We start from the raw sequence: 13333 nt of genomic DNA, 5'->3' as shown, positions 1-13333 counted from the left end.
ACGCTCACCCGCGCGCCGAGCCAGCGGGCGGGCGCGCGCTGACGTCACGGGCGGCTCCGAGGGGGAGGGGCGGGAGCCGCTTCCCTCAGGCGTGATGTAACCTCTGCCCTCCCGGCCCGGCGGCGGAGGGGCAGCGGGGCGGCGGGCGGCGGTGAGCGCTCCGGTGGCCGCGCGCGGCCGCGGCCGCATCGGCGGCGGGCGGGGGAGGGGCGGGCCGGGCCGGCGGGGCAGGCTCGGAGGCGATCGTGGCTGCCGGTGGAAACATGGTGCCACACGTGAGGCTTATGTAAAATGAGCGGCGTCCGGCGCCGCCAATGGGGGACGCGCGCGCCCCGCCCCCGCCCCCGTCCCCCGCCGGCGTCACGCGGCCGCGGCCAATGGCCGTGCGGGCGGGGCGGGCGCTCCGGGCTCAGTCACGTTTCTGCCTGTATGAAGTCGGTGCCGGGCTGCGCCGGGCTGGGCGGACGCGGTGCGCGCGGTGAGTGGGGCTCCGCCGGGCGCTCTCCCCGCGGCCGGCTGGGGCTGGGGGGTGCTCCGCGAGCGCCCCGGCGGGGATGGCGCGGGGCGGCGAGCGGCGGCCGCGGGGGGCAGGGGGGCTCCTCGTCCTCCCCCTCCTCCCCCGCCCGCTGGGCCGAGGTTACGTAACCCCCGCGCTCCGGGGCTCTCCCGTTGCCGGGGAGACGGGACGGGGCCGCCGGTGGGGCGGGCGGCACTGCGGGGGTCCGGCCCTCTGCCCCCGCTGGGCAGGGGGGCGAGGGGGGCTCCCTTCAAACCGGGGAGGGGGCGGCCGTGACACGCCTTCCCCCCCCCCCCCCCCCATCTCAGACCGTAGCGGGGGAAGGGGGTGCCGGCGGCTCGGACTCGCTGCTCGGAGCGGGGCGGAGGGCTCCGGGGGCGCGTGTGGTACGGCTCCCGCCCGCCTCGGAGCTCGAGGGGGCGTCTGGGGGTGGTGGGGGCACACGCACCCCCCGTCCCGCAGCCGAGGCCGGGGCGGGAGCTGGGGGCTCCGAGGGGTGCTGTCCCGCGTTCCCCCAGCCGTGCGGAGCTGGGGCAGCGGGTCCCCGCTCAGCGCGGGGCGGCAGTGCCCCCGCGGGCCGGGGCGGGGGGGCCACCGCTTCCCCGCCCCGCGGCCGGTGGGGGCCCGGGGGCGGCGGGGCCGGGCCCGCGGGGCTCCGCTCGGGCGGCCCTGGCGGTTGCGGGGCGCGGGCTGCGGCCGCGTCTGTGCCAAAGGTCAGCGGCGGGGCCCGGCGGGAGCGCGGAGCAGCGCGGGCAGCTCGCCTGTCCCGCCCGCTGCGCATGGGCCGCCGCCCCCTCCGAGGGGACCGCGCTGTCCGCGGCTGGAAGGTGCTTTTCTCACGTGCGGGGCGGCGTGGCACCAAGTAACAGCCTCAGCTCGCTGCTGGCTGTGAGCGCTACAGGTAGAGTGGGCAACAGGTGCCTTGGATTTCTTTTTTTTTGCTTTGCCTGTAGTTGCAAGGACACTTTGTTCCTTGAGACCTTGTGGTTGTGCTGCTGTTGACATTAGTAGTGTGCTATTACATGCGTGATTACAAAACACTTTATGTAAGTACAGTTTCATGCAAATAAGTGAGCAGTATGGTAACAGTGAAGCTGACACTTCGTGACGTTTTGTAATAGGTTAGGGTGGGATATGGCATTTCTCTGGGTACCGTGGGAGCTCAAAAAGCCCCCGGTGAGGCTAGCGTGAGGCCTCTGGTACTTGGAAATTGAAGCACTTTGAAATTGTATTCCAGTAAAACAGTAACTAGCTTTGAGATTGTGCATATGCCTTCATGTTGGTTTATGATTTTAGGCTGTGAGATGTCTGTTGTCTTTTCGAAATGTAAGACTCCGAGGTTTACAGTGTTGTACGTCAGAGACTGAATAGCTGCAGCTCATATACTTGCAAGGGGGAAAGGTGGAAATTCTGTAATGATTCTAGTGGTAAGATTGTCTGGTCAAGTCAAAAGTAGAGTAAAAAAACCCTGATTTAGTATAGTGAGAAACTGTTTCAAGTTGTCAGTATTGTTTTAACCACAGAATTTGTTTGCTGGTAGCAGTTAATGTCAGTTAACATTTTTCAAAACTGCAGCTATGTTTTGGAGAGCCTTTTGGTGGTTTTTACAGTAAAATCTACATTAATCTCGGTGATGGCAGAGAGGAATATCTACTTGAATGCGAATGGTTGGTTTTGATAATGCAGGGTTGTTGGTAAAACTTAAGGATGTCAAGGTGACAGCTAAGGCCTCGATGGTGTGGCCCCATTCCGCAAACAGATCCTATTCTATATTAGTTAGTTTTGGGGCGTTGAACTTCATGCAACTTAAACTTCTCATACCTTCTAGGGTGCCTCAGTGTCTGTGTGTGTCCTTGATCTTCTCAGCCTTGGGCACCGTGTTGTGTTTGCACTTTACACAGTGGCTCTTAAATACAAAATCTGGGAGCAGGGCCTAGAATTTGATTCACGTTAGGGAGGGTGCCCGCATCGTTGTGCTGTAACTTCATCCCTTCTTGCTTATGCTTGTGTGTGTTTGCATGTTCTTGTGATCTTTCTTTTTGCTCTTTCTTGCTGAAACTTGCATTATTTCTGTGAAGTGAGGAAGTTTCAGTGGAGAAGTGGGCCATGTCCTTGCTACATCCAAGGCTTGCTGTTAGCCTTGTGATTAGGACACTGTTCTGAAGTGTAGAGTCCTTATTCTGGACTGTGGAGGGTTCTTGCCTACCTCTCTAGTAAGGCCTGAGGGAAAGAGAGGGCTTTTGGCCTAGAGTAGAAGAAAAAAAGTAATATCCTTCAGTTTTGATAGATTTTTGTCTGTTTCAGTTGTTTATGTCAAGGTAGAAAGGAGAATGCTTTAGTTGGGTAGTTGGTATAAGTGTCCAACACTGTGCAGTGAAGCAGCGTGGCCTGTCCTGTGCTGTGAAGAAACGTACTTTGACTTGATCTAGTCCAGAAGGTAAAGGTATGGAAAGCAGGATTGTGGCTTTCGTGCACTTTCTGGTTTCGTTTATGATCCAGAGACTACATGGTTTTGGTGGGCTTTTTGTGTATTTGTTAGTTGGTAGGACTTGTCGTAGGCTTTCTATACTTGTCTTAACACATGAATGTTATCTGTGAAAATCCAAGTAATCTTAATTTGTACAGTTTACTCTTGCTCCTTTTAGATTTCCGTACAGAGGTTTTAAAGAGAGCATATTGTGGCAGCTCTTGGCGTAATACCCTACTTCACTCTTGCTTCCCTCTGCCCGCTGGTCATAAGATTAAAATATGGAATGACTTAGTTTATCAAGTAAACTTACTTGAGCCTGTCCCTGGAAGAATCACCCTGTGAAGAATCGTGTTTTTCACATAAACTGAGATTTTGATGGTGTTTAGCCATAGTATGGGAATAGAGAGAAAAGTGGAAACTGATTGGAAGTAAAGTTACGGATTTTCCTTCTATCTCAGACTTTATTATGACCAGGAAGTGTTTGGTTTAGATAGACTGATAAACCAAGTTTCTTTTTCCTGGGGTCTTGCCTCACCTGTATTTCTCCAACGTCTTTACAATATTAAAACGTGTTTTATGGCTTTCTTTAAGAAAAGCTTTTTTTAACCCCTTAAAGTTGCTCATGAGCAAGTGACAGTGGGATGAGGTACAATTGGTGTGGTTTAAAAGCAAGTAGAGTGCTAATAGCCAGTAGAACAAGTAAATTATCACTAGCCTAGATCAACTGTAGTGTTTTATGTAGGGTTGCTATGGCTGGCCTATGTTAAAAGGGAACATCGTGTTCTTAGTAAGGCGTTGTGTAATATTTGGCATGAATGTCCTGTAGACACTTTATTATAATGTTACCACATCATAATTACTAGGTGATCAGGTGTTCTGAAAAGGAATTTTTGTGTCTGGTTTTGGTTGCGTGGCCTAAAATTCCTCTATGAGGATGGTGGGTTACAGCATTTTTTAGCAGGGTTGTCTTGCTGCATTCATACTTTCTGCATCCAGTTATATCCCTGTTGTGCAAGTTTTTAAACTGCTTGAATATTTATTATGTTAACCTAGCTTGTCAAGCACGGAACAGCAAATGGCTCAATATCTGTATTATTATTTGTGATTTAGTTTTATTACTCTGAAGGGCTTCAACTTGCACTTTTGGGTACACATGAAGTTGGATGCAGAAAATGTTGGTCTTGAAAGTAATACCACTGATGTTTTGTGTACTGTGCAAAAGGAGTCTGTCCCCTCCTGCTTTAACTGCTGCCTTAAACTTAACCACTGCTGTAGTCATGGGCTAGGCTGTTAATGTTTCATGTGTTGCTGTAGTAAGGCAAAACTTCTGCTTGCTAGTTGTTGGTTAGTAAAGAATGACCTCGCCTTCTGATGTTTTAGAAGAGGTTTTTGGGGGTTGTTTCTTTTTCAGCTACAGGTGACATACTTCCTTCTGTGAAATATGTTTAAAGGGCATGGGAAAAGAGAAGGCAGCATTCAAAAACACACTTCATGGGCTAATGGTTTTGTGATCTGTTGCTGAGATTTCTTGTGGCCCCAGGCCACTTTTGCAAAATAATATTGCAGAGAAGACCAAAATGAGGAAGGGTCAGATGGTTTGGGGATGTCTGCAAAGGCTACGGAGAGGCTCTGAAGCTGCTCTTTAGAGCACGTTCTGTTCAGGCTGACAGTGAGCTAGCAGCCATATGTAGTAGGAAAGCCCCGAACACATGGGAATCCACATGCCTGAGCATATGCACAGTGATCTGGCACTCTAGTAAGTGGCTTAGTAGATCACCAGGCATGCTCGTGCAGCCTGCTTGTACTCTGCCTGCCAGCAGGGCTGGAACATGGGCAGATCAGGCTTCTGTGCTTCTATTTTGTATTTCTGAAGTTACCCTTTATGTGTAGACAGGGTCTTTATATCTGAATGCCTGCACTGGACCTGTATGAAGTCCAGTAGAGTCCTGTTACTTGGTTCTCTGGCCTTGAAGATTATGCTGCTACAGTCCTGCAGGGCCTAAGTTTCATGTGAGTTGCACAGGCAGTGGTTTTGAAGAGTGTGCTTTTCCTTGCTTATCCACATATGTGAGAAATTTTTGTGTGTGTGAAAGCTATTGTAAGGTCAAGAAAAGATTTTGTGCAGGTGTTTTCAGCTGTGGCTGAAGTACTGTCTGGTGGTCCTAGAGGAGCCTTCTGATTTCACTGACTTTTTTTTGGTAGTCTGATTTAGACATCTTTGCTGGTAGGACACAGTAAAAAGTGAGGCTAAACGTATCATCCTCGAGATACGTAATTGTGGAGTATGATCCCCCTGCCCCCTTCATTTGCTCCCAATAGAAAGCAAAATTTTATTGGGGGTGCTGAAGGGGTAGAGACTCAACGTGGTGCTTACATGACAAAGTGAACTGAAATACACAGGGAATGTGTTTCTTGGGGCAAGAGTACAAGGTTATTCTGAGAATTATGTGAGCAGGCTGCAGAAATTCAGTGCAAGCCGTACTGATGTTCATCCTGAATAGATGTGATAGTGGGAGAGAGTGCTCTTTTGAACATCAAAATCTCTGGGAGACACTTTGGGGTTTGGCTTCCAGCTGTTTTGAGTGTACTATAGTAATTCTTAATGCTTGATTTTTTCCTATAGATATAATTGTTAGATATTTCCTTACCTAGATGGCTTTTAAAAGTAGAACTGGCTTTTTGAAAGTAGAACCAAAGCTGTACTGGCTTTCAAGCATCCTGTCCTAAAACAGAGGCACTTGACTGTTAATTAACACCTGTAATTTTTCATAATTGAAGCTTAGGGAGACAAGATGAAGTGGTGAGGATGTCCAGTACTTCTCCTTTTGTTGACCTTGCTTCCTGTGCTCCTTATTCCTTGCAGCTTTTGTATCTTAGTATGCTTTTTGTGCTTGACCTTATTACATGTGCTTTTATGTTTCTGCTACTTAGTGTCTTTAATTGTACAAAGATCTTCACTATAGAAAGTGCTTCTTTGATTTTAATTACATCTCTACCATGGGTTCCTCTTGTGACTTCAGCTCTTATTTCAGTACTAATATAGCCAATTCACAGGGCAAGTACGCTGTGTTTGTTAGGTTGCCACACTTTGTGGAGTGTATTACTGAAGGCAGTGGGGCTGTATTAGTAATAGTCAGAGAATTAACTTGGCATAGAGCCTTCCAGAATGGGACTTGCATTCTGACTGAAATCGTTAACTGGGTATGAACTGCAGCGATGTCTAAAGAGCAGCATTAGCGTGGAACTTTGGTAAATGTAATACCCCATGGTGAAATTCTGCCCCTTTTTTAAGGGAAGGGAACAGTAGGTGTGCAAATATACTCTTTAATGGAGATATCAACAAATATTAAAAGTTGAAATACAATGTTGTAGATATCTTAGATCTAGTTTCACATATAATAAAGGTCAAATATGTGACTGCATGGTGCGGTGTGACAATTTTTCCCTCCTTTTTGTGACAACACTTCCTCAAATGTATCCTTTTTGTTACTTAAAAGGACTGGAGTTCGCATATGCAAATATTAAAGAGTTCTGACTACTGATCTCCTGCTCAGTAATTTCTCCAGTTCCACTTAAGAGGAGAATAGTGTTTTCTGTTTGCAATCAAATGTCTTTTTAAATTCACACTTAATACAAAGAATTTTAGTTCATGTTTAGGAACGGACCTGTTGTAAGACTGGAAGGAAGTACATCTAGAAGTTTTCATGGGGCAGGTAAAGGAGACAGTGTTTAGTTTCTTCACAAGATGTTTTGGCACAGGCTGTAATAATCTTGTCTGTCGGGGGGGTTTTTTTCCTCTATGGCAAGTACCCAGCCTGCTGGCAATTAAACTTGGCTCTGGACCATGGCTTATTATTCAAGGTGAAGGAATAAACTTGAGAGAGACAGTTTCTCTTGGCTCCTGGGGGTGATCAGTCCACATCCACTGTGGAGATGTGAGCCCAGGTGGTGGGCTTAGCAGAACAAGGAATAATATACATGAAAGGGTAAAATAAGTGCTTCTAATCTGGCAGAAAAGAGAACAATTCCTGCCAGATAATGGAGGGGTGGCTCTGATTGCTTTTTTTGTGGTGGTGGTGTGGCAAGAGGCTACACTAGTACGTGGCTTCTTATGGTTACAGGAAAGCAAATGATGAATCAGGAGCTAGCCCAGGTTGGTCAGCACAGCACAGGTGAGACTGACCCTCCACGAAGTGAGGTTAAGTTCAACCATGTGCTGGTACTGTGCTATTCATAGTAGAACTGAGTTGACTTTGTCCTGTTACCTCGGGCTAACTTACAGCTATTAGTTACTCCACAGGGAGAATAAGCTGCTTTAAAAACAACAAAACCAATCTAAAACCGGAAATTAAATCATAGCGGTGCCATGGCTGCTTCAGGAATAGAAGTGACTGGTGACATAAGCTTAGGTCCATTTAGGAATCATCACTTGAGGACCGAGGGATTTAGTTTTTCCTGTTTGGCCCTCTGGGACATAGCTAAGGAAGCTTCTTTCTGTGATTTTTTTTTTTTTTTTTCTTTTCTTTTTCTTCTTTAAACAGATGAAAGAAGCATAAGTTTCAGTAAGCTGCAAACACCTTTTGCTTTAAGAGTGCATACTTGTATTTTGGAATATGGAACTAGTCTTGGTCATTATGTCAGTACTTTAACTCAGTTGACTTAGCTGTCTGGGGAGTTTTTTCATCTCCGAAGGCTAATTTGGAATTTGTGTTTTGGTGGTGAAATGTTTTAAGATTGTAATCTGTGGAAAAAGAAACATAACTTGAATTCAAACATGTGATCTCAAATTTTGTGCTAGATAATACTCATTCTTCTGCTTGGATGTGTTCAGTTGAGTGAGTGGTTGATTTTGAAATACTGTGTTCATCTTGGTATTATCTAAATGTTCTAACAATAAATGAAGATCATGGAGATGGAATTTTGGGGGGTGTCATGTTTATAAAGGGAACAGAATTCAGTGAACAGTTATTCTGTGCATTGCTCAAGGAACCAATTTAGAAGTAATGTTTTTAATCAGTAAGATTTCTTGCATTTCCTCCCATTTTGTATTTGTAGTATTTATAACTGTTCTTCATCTGCATTTTACAAGACGAGACTTGTATTGCATTGTTAGATGGACTTGATTGATGTTTCATAAATTTTTGTCTTATAAAACTTGGTGTGTTTTTTTTTTTAATAGGAATATATTGATGACACTTTCAGACTTGGAAAGATAACGATTAGTACCTTCATTAAGGTGAGTGTCTGATGCTGTCCCCAAGAAAGTGATTTATAGTGTCGGTTCTTTCTCAGTGAGTCTGAACTGGTTTTTTTTTTGTTTTTACTTTGTATGCTTCCTTTGAGCTGTAATGTCAGAGTGACGAAAAATAAAAGATGTTCAGAGCATTAAATTTGTAATGACCTGTTGTACAACTCATGGAAGCACATGGAAGTTCTGCTAAATCTCTAAATCTTCAGGAAACAAATTTAGTGTAGCATCCAGTATCAGGTGCTACATCTGCATTGCTTGCTGTGCAGAAGTTTTTAATACCTTCCCGTCTTTTGATTGCTCTTGCAGGTGTCATCAGAAATTTGAATGATGGTGAAAATGTTGGGGTCCAGAAAACAAAGTAGCTGGTGTTAGATAATCAGGATGATAGCTCAGGAGAGAAAGGAAAATGTTATGCTTCTAAGGTTTGATTTAGAAAGCAGGTCATAGGTCCAACGGTATTTTTTGGTCAGTTGTGCTCTACTTTCTAACAGGCTGATACTATTCTAATCTCTGAGAAGTTGGACACGGCATCAGAGATACTGACTTATGCATGTTTGTGTGATGTGTGAGAAGCTGACAAAGAAAAAGCTCACTACAACTCAGGTGGGATGTGTGGTGGATTAAGAAAGCAGAATAGATAGTCAGAATTATGGACATATTTTGAAAAGGAAGAGAAGTTGATGGTTATTGGAGCAAAAAAAAACAGCTGAGAGCTTAAAGGAGATCAGTGGAGGCAAATAATCTGTGATGCAAAGAAAACCTATTAAATAGATTTTGTTACGTATGTGATCTGATGATGGGACAACATTGGCCCAAGAGAGGAAAGGAAAGCATAGCAGTTCTGGACAGTATTGTAATACTGCACAAAGATGAAATTCTGACTGAGATTTTGAGGGTTAATACTGTACTGTCTGATTAGTCTAAATGATTGGGGGGAAAAAACCCCATACTGTGTTTCTAAAGCTACAAAATGTGATCTGAATAGGTTGTTAAAGCTGACAACATTCTCTTTTCAATGGTGTAGGTGTGACTTCAGTTCTCTACAGAAAATGAACTTGGTTGGGCTCCTGTTACACAGGTGTGTTCCCTAAAGCACCTTATTTATTCTTTTCTAATATTTGAAGTCTTCAATGCTTAGAATAGATATATTTCAATATCAAAGGAAATGTTGTTACGAGCTCTATATTCTTTGTATACTGATGAAATTAAACTTCCTTTTGTGGAAAAGACCTCCTTGAGATGCCATACATGAATAAATTCTTCTGGTTCTTTGGGATTTGGGCACACTCAGTTACCTGTAAGTTTCCTCTGATAACTAATAGAAAACCAGAAGATTAGATTTAACTGACTCTAATTCTAATCAAACTGATAAAATACCTGGTTTGAAGGACTTGTATTTAGTTTCAGATAAAAATCCTTTTGTAGTAGATTTGTTTTAGCTTTCAGTTAAAATGTAGAAAGGCTTACGAGAATTTTAAGTAGTTTGCAAGAACTTTTTTTTTCTTAATGTTTTCCAAAATGCCGAAGTAGGTGAAACCAATGTAACACCCAATTAAAATGGTACATACTGCTGCTGCAAATATCCTCTTCAAACCTAGACTCTGTTAAAACTTTTTTCACCTATGAAAATGTCATGATGGAGGTCAGCAAACTAGAGAAGTGCTATGTCACTTCATAAATAGTCAGGCAAGACGTTGTGGCTAATTACTTGTAGATCTTGATTAGCGAAGGCAGAAACTTTACACTATTGAGGAAATACAGACTACAGGGAGATGATGTAGTGTAAGGGAATTGGAAGAGCTGTCTTTAAATCAGGATTTAACTAGTGTTGAAAGACATTCCACATTTTCAGTGTCTAAGCTCAAAACTGAAATCTGCAAATAGCTCCAGATATGGCAATTTCTAACAGCTCTTGTGGTCAGAGATAGAGAGCTTATAATTTAAATCCTGTTTTATCAATTTATGATAAAGATTGGTTCTTTAAATGTTTTGCCTCTATGTACACAGATTTTTATCATAATCTGAGACTTGTAGAACTTGTAGCAGCTCTGCAACATTATACAGAATGGAATGTTGTGAATAAATTCTTCCTTAGGTCTGGCCAACACAAATGTACTTTTAACAGTTGGTAGACGTGCAGCATTTTAAATTAAGGCATGTTAACATGGGCTGTCTTCCAAAATGGTTAGCTTGGGATTTGAACACTGTTCCAAACATTTTTGTTCCAAACATTCCTTCTGCCTATTCAAATGAAGCATTTAAACTGACATAATTGTTTGCCACACAAATGTTGATCTTCTGGTTTTTGTTCTACTGTTTCTTTGTGTTACATGTCAGTGGCATGTACCAACAGACTTAGTTTCCTAGACTTAATAAAATAGGTTTCAGATTTTCTTTCTCCTGTTGAAGTTCCCAGTGTCTTTCTTGGGAAAGTTTATTAGGAAGAATAGTAATGTTGATGGACATTGCTAGTACAGACTTCTAAATGTAGTCACTTTTTTTTAAACTGTGAAGGTGACTGAGCATTAGCACAGGTTGCCCAGAGAGGCTGTGGAACCTCCATCCTTGGAGGTATTCAGAAGTCATCTGGAGGTGATCCTGGGCAGGCTGCTCTTGCTCAGTGACCCTGCCTGAACAGGGCATTGGACAAGATGACTTGCAGAGGTCCCTTGGGACCTCAACTTTCTGTGAATTTAAACTTTGTAACTGCCTAGTAAACTCCTTAATGCTCGTACCAAGCCTACAGCTATGTAGATGAGTTTAGATCAGGTGTTAAAATGGTGTTCTAATGAAACTTCTTAAGCACTTGGAGCTCCTATTGACCACATGAGGCATTTTGCTCTATTATCTACTGGAGAGGTTGGCCCTTCGTTCTTGGTGGCTGTGTCAACCCATGCAGACTATGTACATACTACACATGTACACAGCATGATACCATACCGACAGTGAATCGGAAGGGTTATTTTTTTCTGGTGTAGAAGATTCTGTTATTTTAAAGCTCTGTAAGACCTTATTTTAGAACAAAAGTGTTTAAAATGTAGACTTGTATCTGATTCTTCTGCTGGCTGACAGTTTCATGTTTAACCAACATTTATCTGCATAGGCATGGCATAACTCTGAGCATCTCTCTGGTATCTGTTTGAAGAGGACACTGTTGGGGGGCCCAGGTATTTCTTTTATATTTTATAGTTGTAGAGGTGTCCGGACTCTGTAATGGTCAAAGATTTCCAGTGGAAGAGGATGAGACAAGAATTAAATGCATGTGGGAGACTCTGGACCTAGAGACTTCATGCTTTTGATGCTAGCTGGGAGGGAGCTTGATAAACACTTTAACCAACTTTTCATAGAAAAAACAGGTAAGAAACATGCATAACTGTTAAAATTCACGTTAGTAGAAAGGTGCTTTCCCTCCTGCCCCCTCCTAGAGCTTATGTAGAAAATAGATTGTTCTGTGTTTATCTTAGAACTGTGGTTTCAGTCATATATACAAATTCAGAACTATTTTTTGGGTATAAACTGGGAGTTACCTGATTTAAAGGTGAAACATTTTTAGTCTAAAACTGTACTTATTTTATAATTCAGATTTGTTTTTTGTTTGTGTGGGGGTTTTTGTGGTGGTTTTTTTTTTTTTTTTCTTACTGAGGTAACAATCTGGTTGGAAGTATCCTGACTTATGGATGCAATGGCCCTGGCCTGGTGCTTATGCTGACCTCTTCCTGTATAGGTCTGCTGTAAATTCAGGATGGTGCTTGGATGGCTCTGGACCAGGGCTATGTTTTGATCAGTTCCTCTTGTAAAGTGGCAGCTGTAAGCAGTGGTTAATTAGGATCACCATTATAAAGATATGGCTAACTTTTACTTAAATAAGAGTCCTGTGCTCAGGATTGAACTGAATGGTAAATTCTTACCAAAAATTGTGAAATCAATGCTGCAAAATTCACATTTTATGGAAGCACTGGTGATATTCTATAAATAGAAAACTGAGTTATACCTCATGCCTTGTTAAGAAAAAGAACAAAACCTGTTTATGATGATTTGCAGTGAGATGAGGACTTTATTAAAAAAACCTTTCTTTTTTCATCCAAAAAGTCTTGCAGGAAATTAAGCATCTCTTGTGGTGCTTTTTTTTCTTTTTTTATTTTTTTTTCCTCCCCCTTAAAGTGAAGTCTGGGAATACTGCCACACTCCCCCCCCCCCCCCCCCAAACATGTCTTAGCGAAGATACTCTGTTAATTGTTCCATCTCCTGCCACAAAGCAAAGCTCTCTGTTATTGCTGGTGAAGTTGTGCAGTTAGACAAGTCACTTCTTGGGTTATTGTTTGTTTTTCCACATTTTTTTCCTAATGTTTTGCTACTACCAAGCATTTAATTATTGTCTAATTGCACAGGGAGTGTACATTCATTGTAGATGTTAATTTTCAGTTTCTCTGAAATTGCATGATATGATTAAACCCCTGCTAGTTGTTTGTCATACAAATGAGAAAACTTCTACCATTTTTTAAAGCAACCATCCAGAGGACATGTGGAAAGTCTTATTGTTAATAAGATCTTTAGTAAAATTGAATCCTGACCCTTAGGAGTGGCACCTATTCATGCTAGTACAGTTAAGAGTCCCCAAATATTCACCTGTCTAGAGTCATAAACTGTGGTGTGCCTCTTGCTTAATTTGGGAATATTATTAAGTTCATATTAGTTGCAGATTTAGACTTAAATCTTCAGATGTTCACCTGTTATTCAGTTATTGAACTAGGTAATTTTCACTCTGGATTAGTTTTTCATTCTTTAAATGCCAATACTAGGCATATTTTTTTTGTATGAAATCTGGAGAAATCTGTTTTCTGAATGTAACCAGATCTCTGATGAAATAAGATTTTTGAGTTTAAATACTGTAATTTCAAAAGAAATTTGCCTCCTTGGTATTCTCAGTCCTTCTTAAGAGGGTTTTTCAAAAGCATAAACTTGTTAGTTCTTCAAAAGTTTGTCCATACATATTTTGGTGTGTTTTTTCTGGGGATGCTGAAGTTCAGGCATTTAGGAATTAAAGTTCCATTGTCTTACGGCAGGATAAAGGAGCTGCTGTAGCTAATGAATAACC

The 13333-nt window shown here is 43.1% G+C and overlaps 1 protein-coding gene across 7 annotated transcripts in view; it reads left to right on the top strand.

Annotated features, from left to right (window-relative positions):
- The first annotated feature begins 390 nt into the window (after window positions 1-390).
- The window catches only part of PER2 (period circadian regulator 2), a 51354-nt gene continuing 38411 nt past the window's right edge, over window positions 391-13333 (top strand). For 2 of the 7 annotated variants that reach the window (XM_055817085.1, XM_055817080.1), the window contains exons 1-4: window positions 391-478; window positions 8167-8223; window positions 9263-9316; window positions 11428-11594. In XM_055817085.1, the coding sequence (XP_055673060.1) occupies window positions 11495-11594 (100 nt within the window). In that variant the 5' untranslated portion in view covers window positions 391-478; window positions 8167-8223; window positions 9263-9316; window positions 11428-11494. Of the gene's footprint in view, window positions 479-8166; window positions 8224-9262; window positions 11595-13333 lie in introns of all 7 variants that reach the window. The other 5 variants (XM_055817081.1, XM_055817086.1, XM_055817084.1 and 2 more) reach the window with 4 other exon arrangements.

This window comes from Falco peregrinus, chromosome 12, assembly GCF_023634155.1.
Source record: "Falco peregrinus isolate bFalPer1 chromosome 12, bFalPer1.pri, whole genome shotgun sequence".
NCBI classification, from domain to species: Eukaryota; Metazoa; Chordata; class Aves; order Falconiformes; family Falconidae; genus Falco; species Falco peregrinus.
Note: the sequence above shows the minus strand (reverse complement) of the source record. Positions and strands in the feature narration are given on the sequence as shown.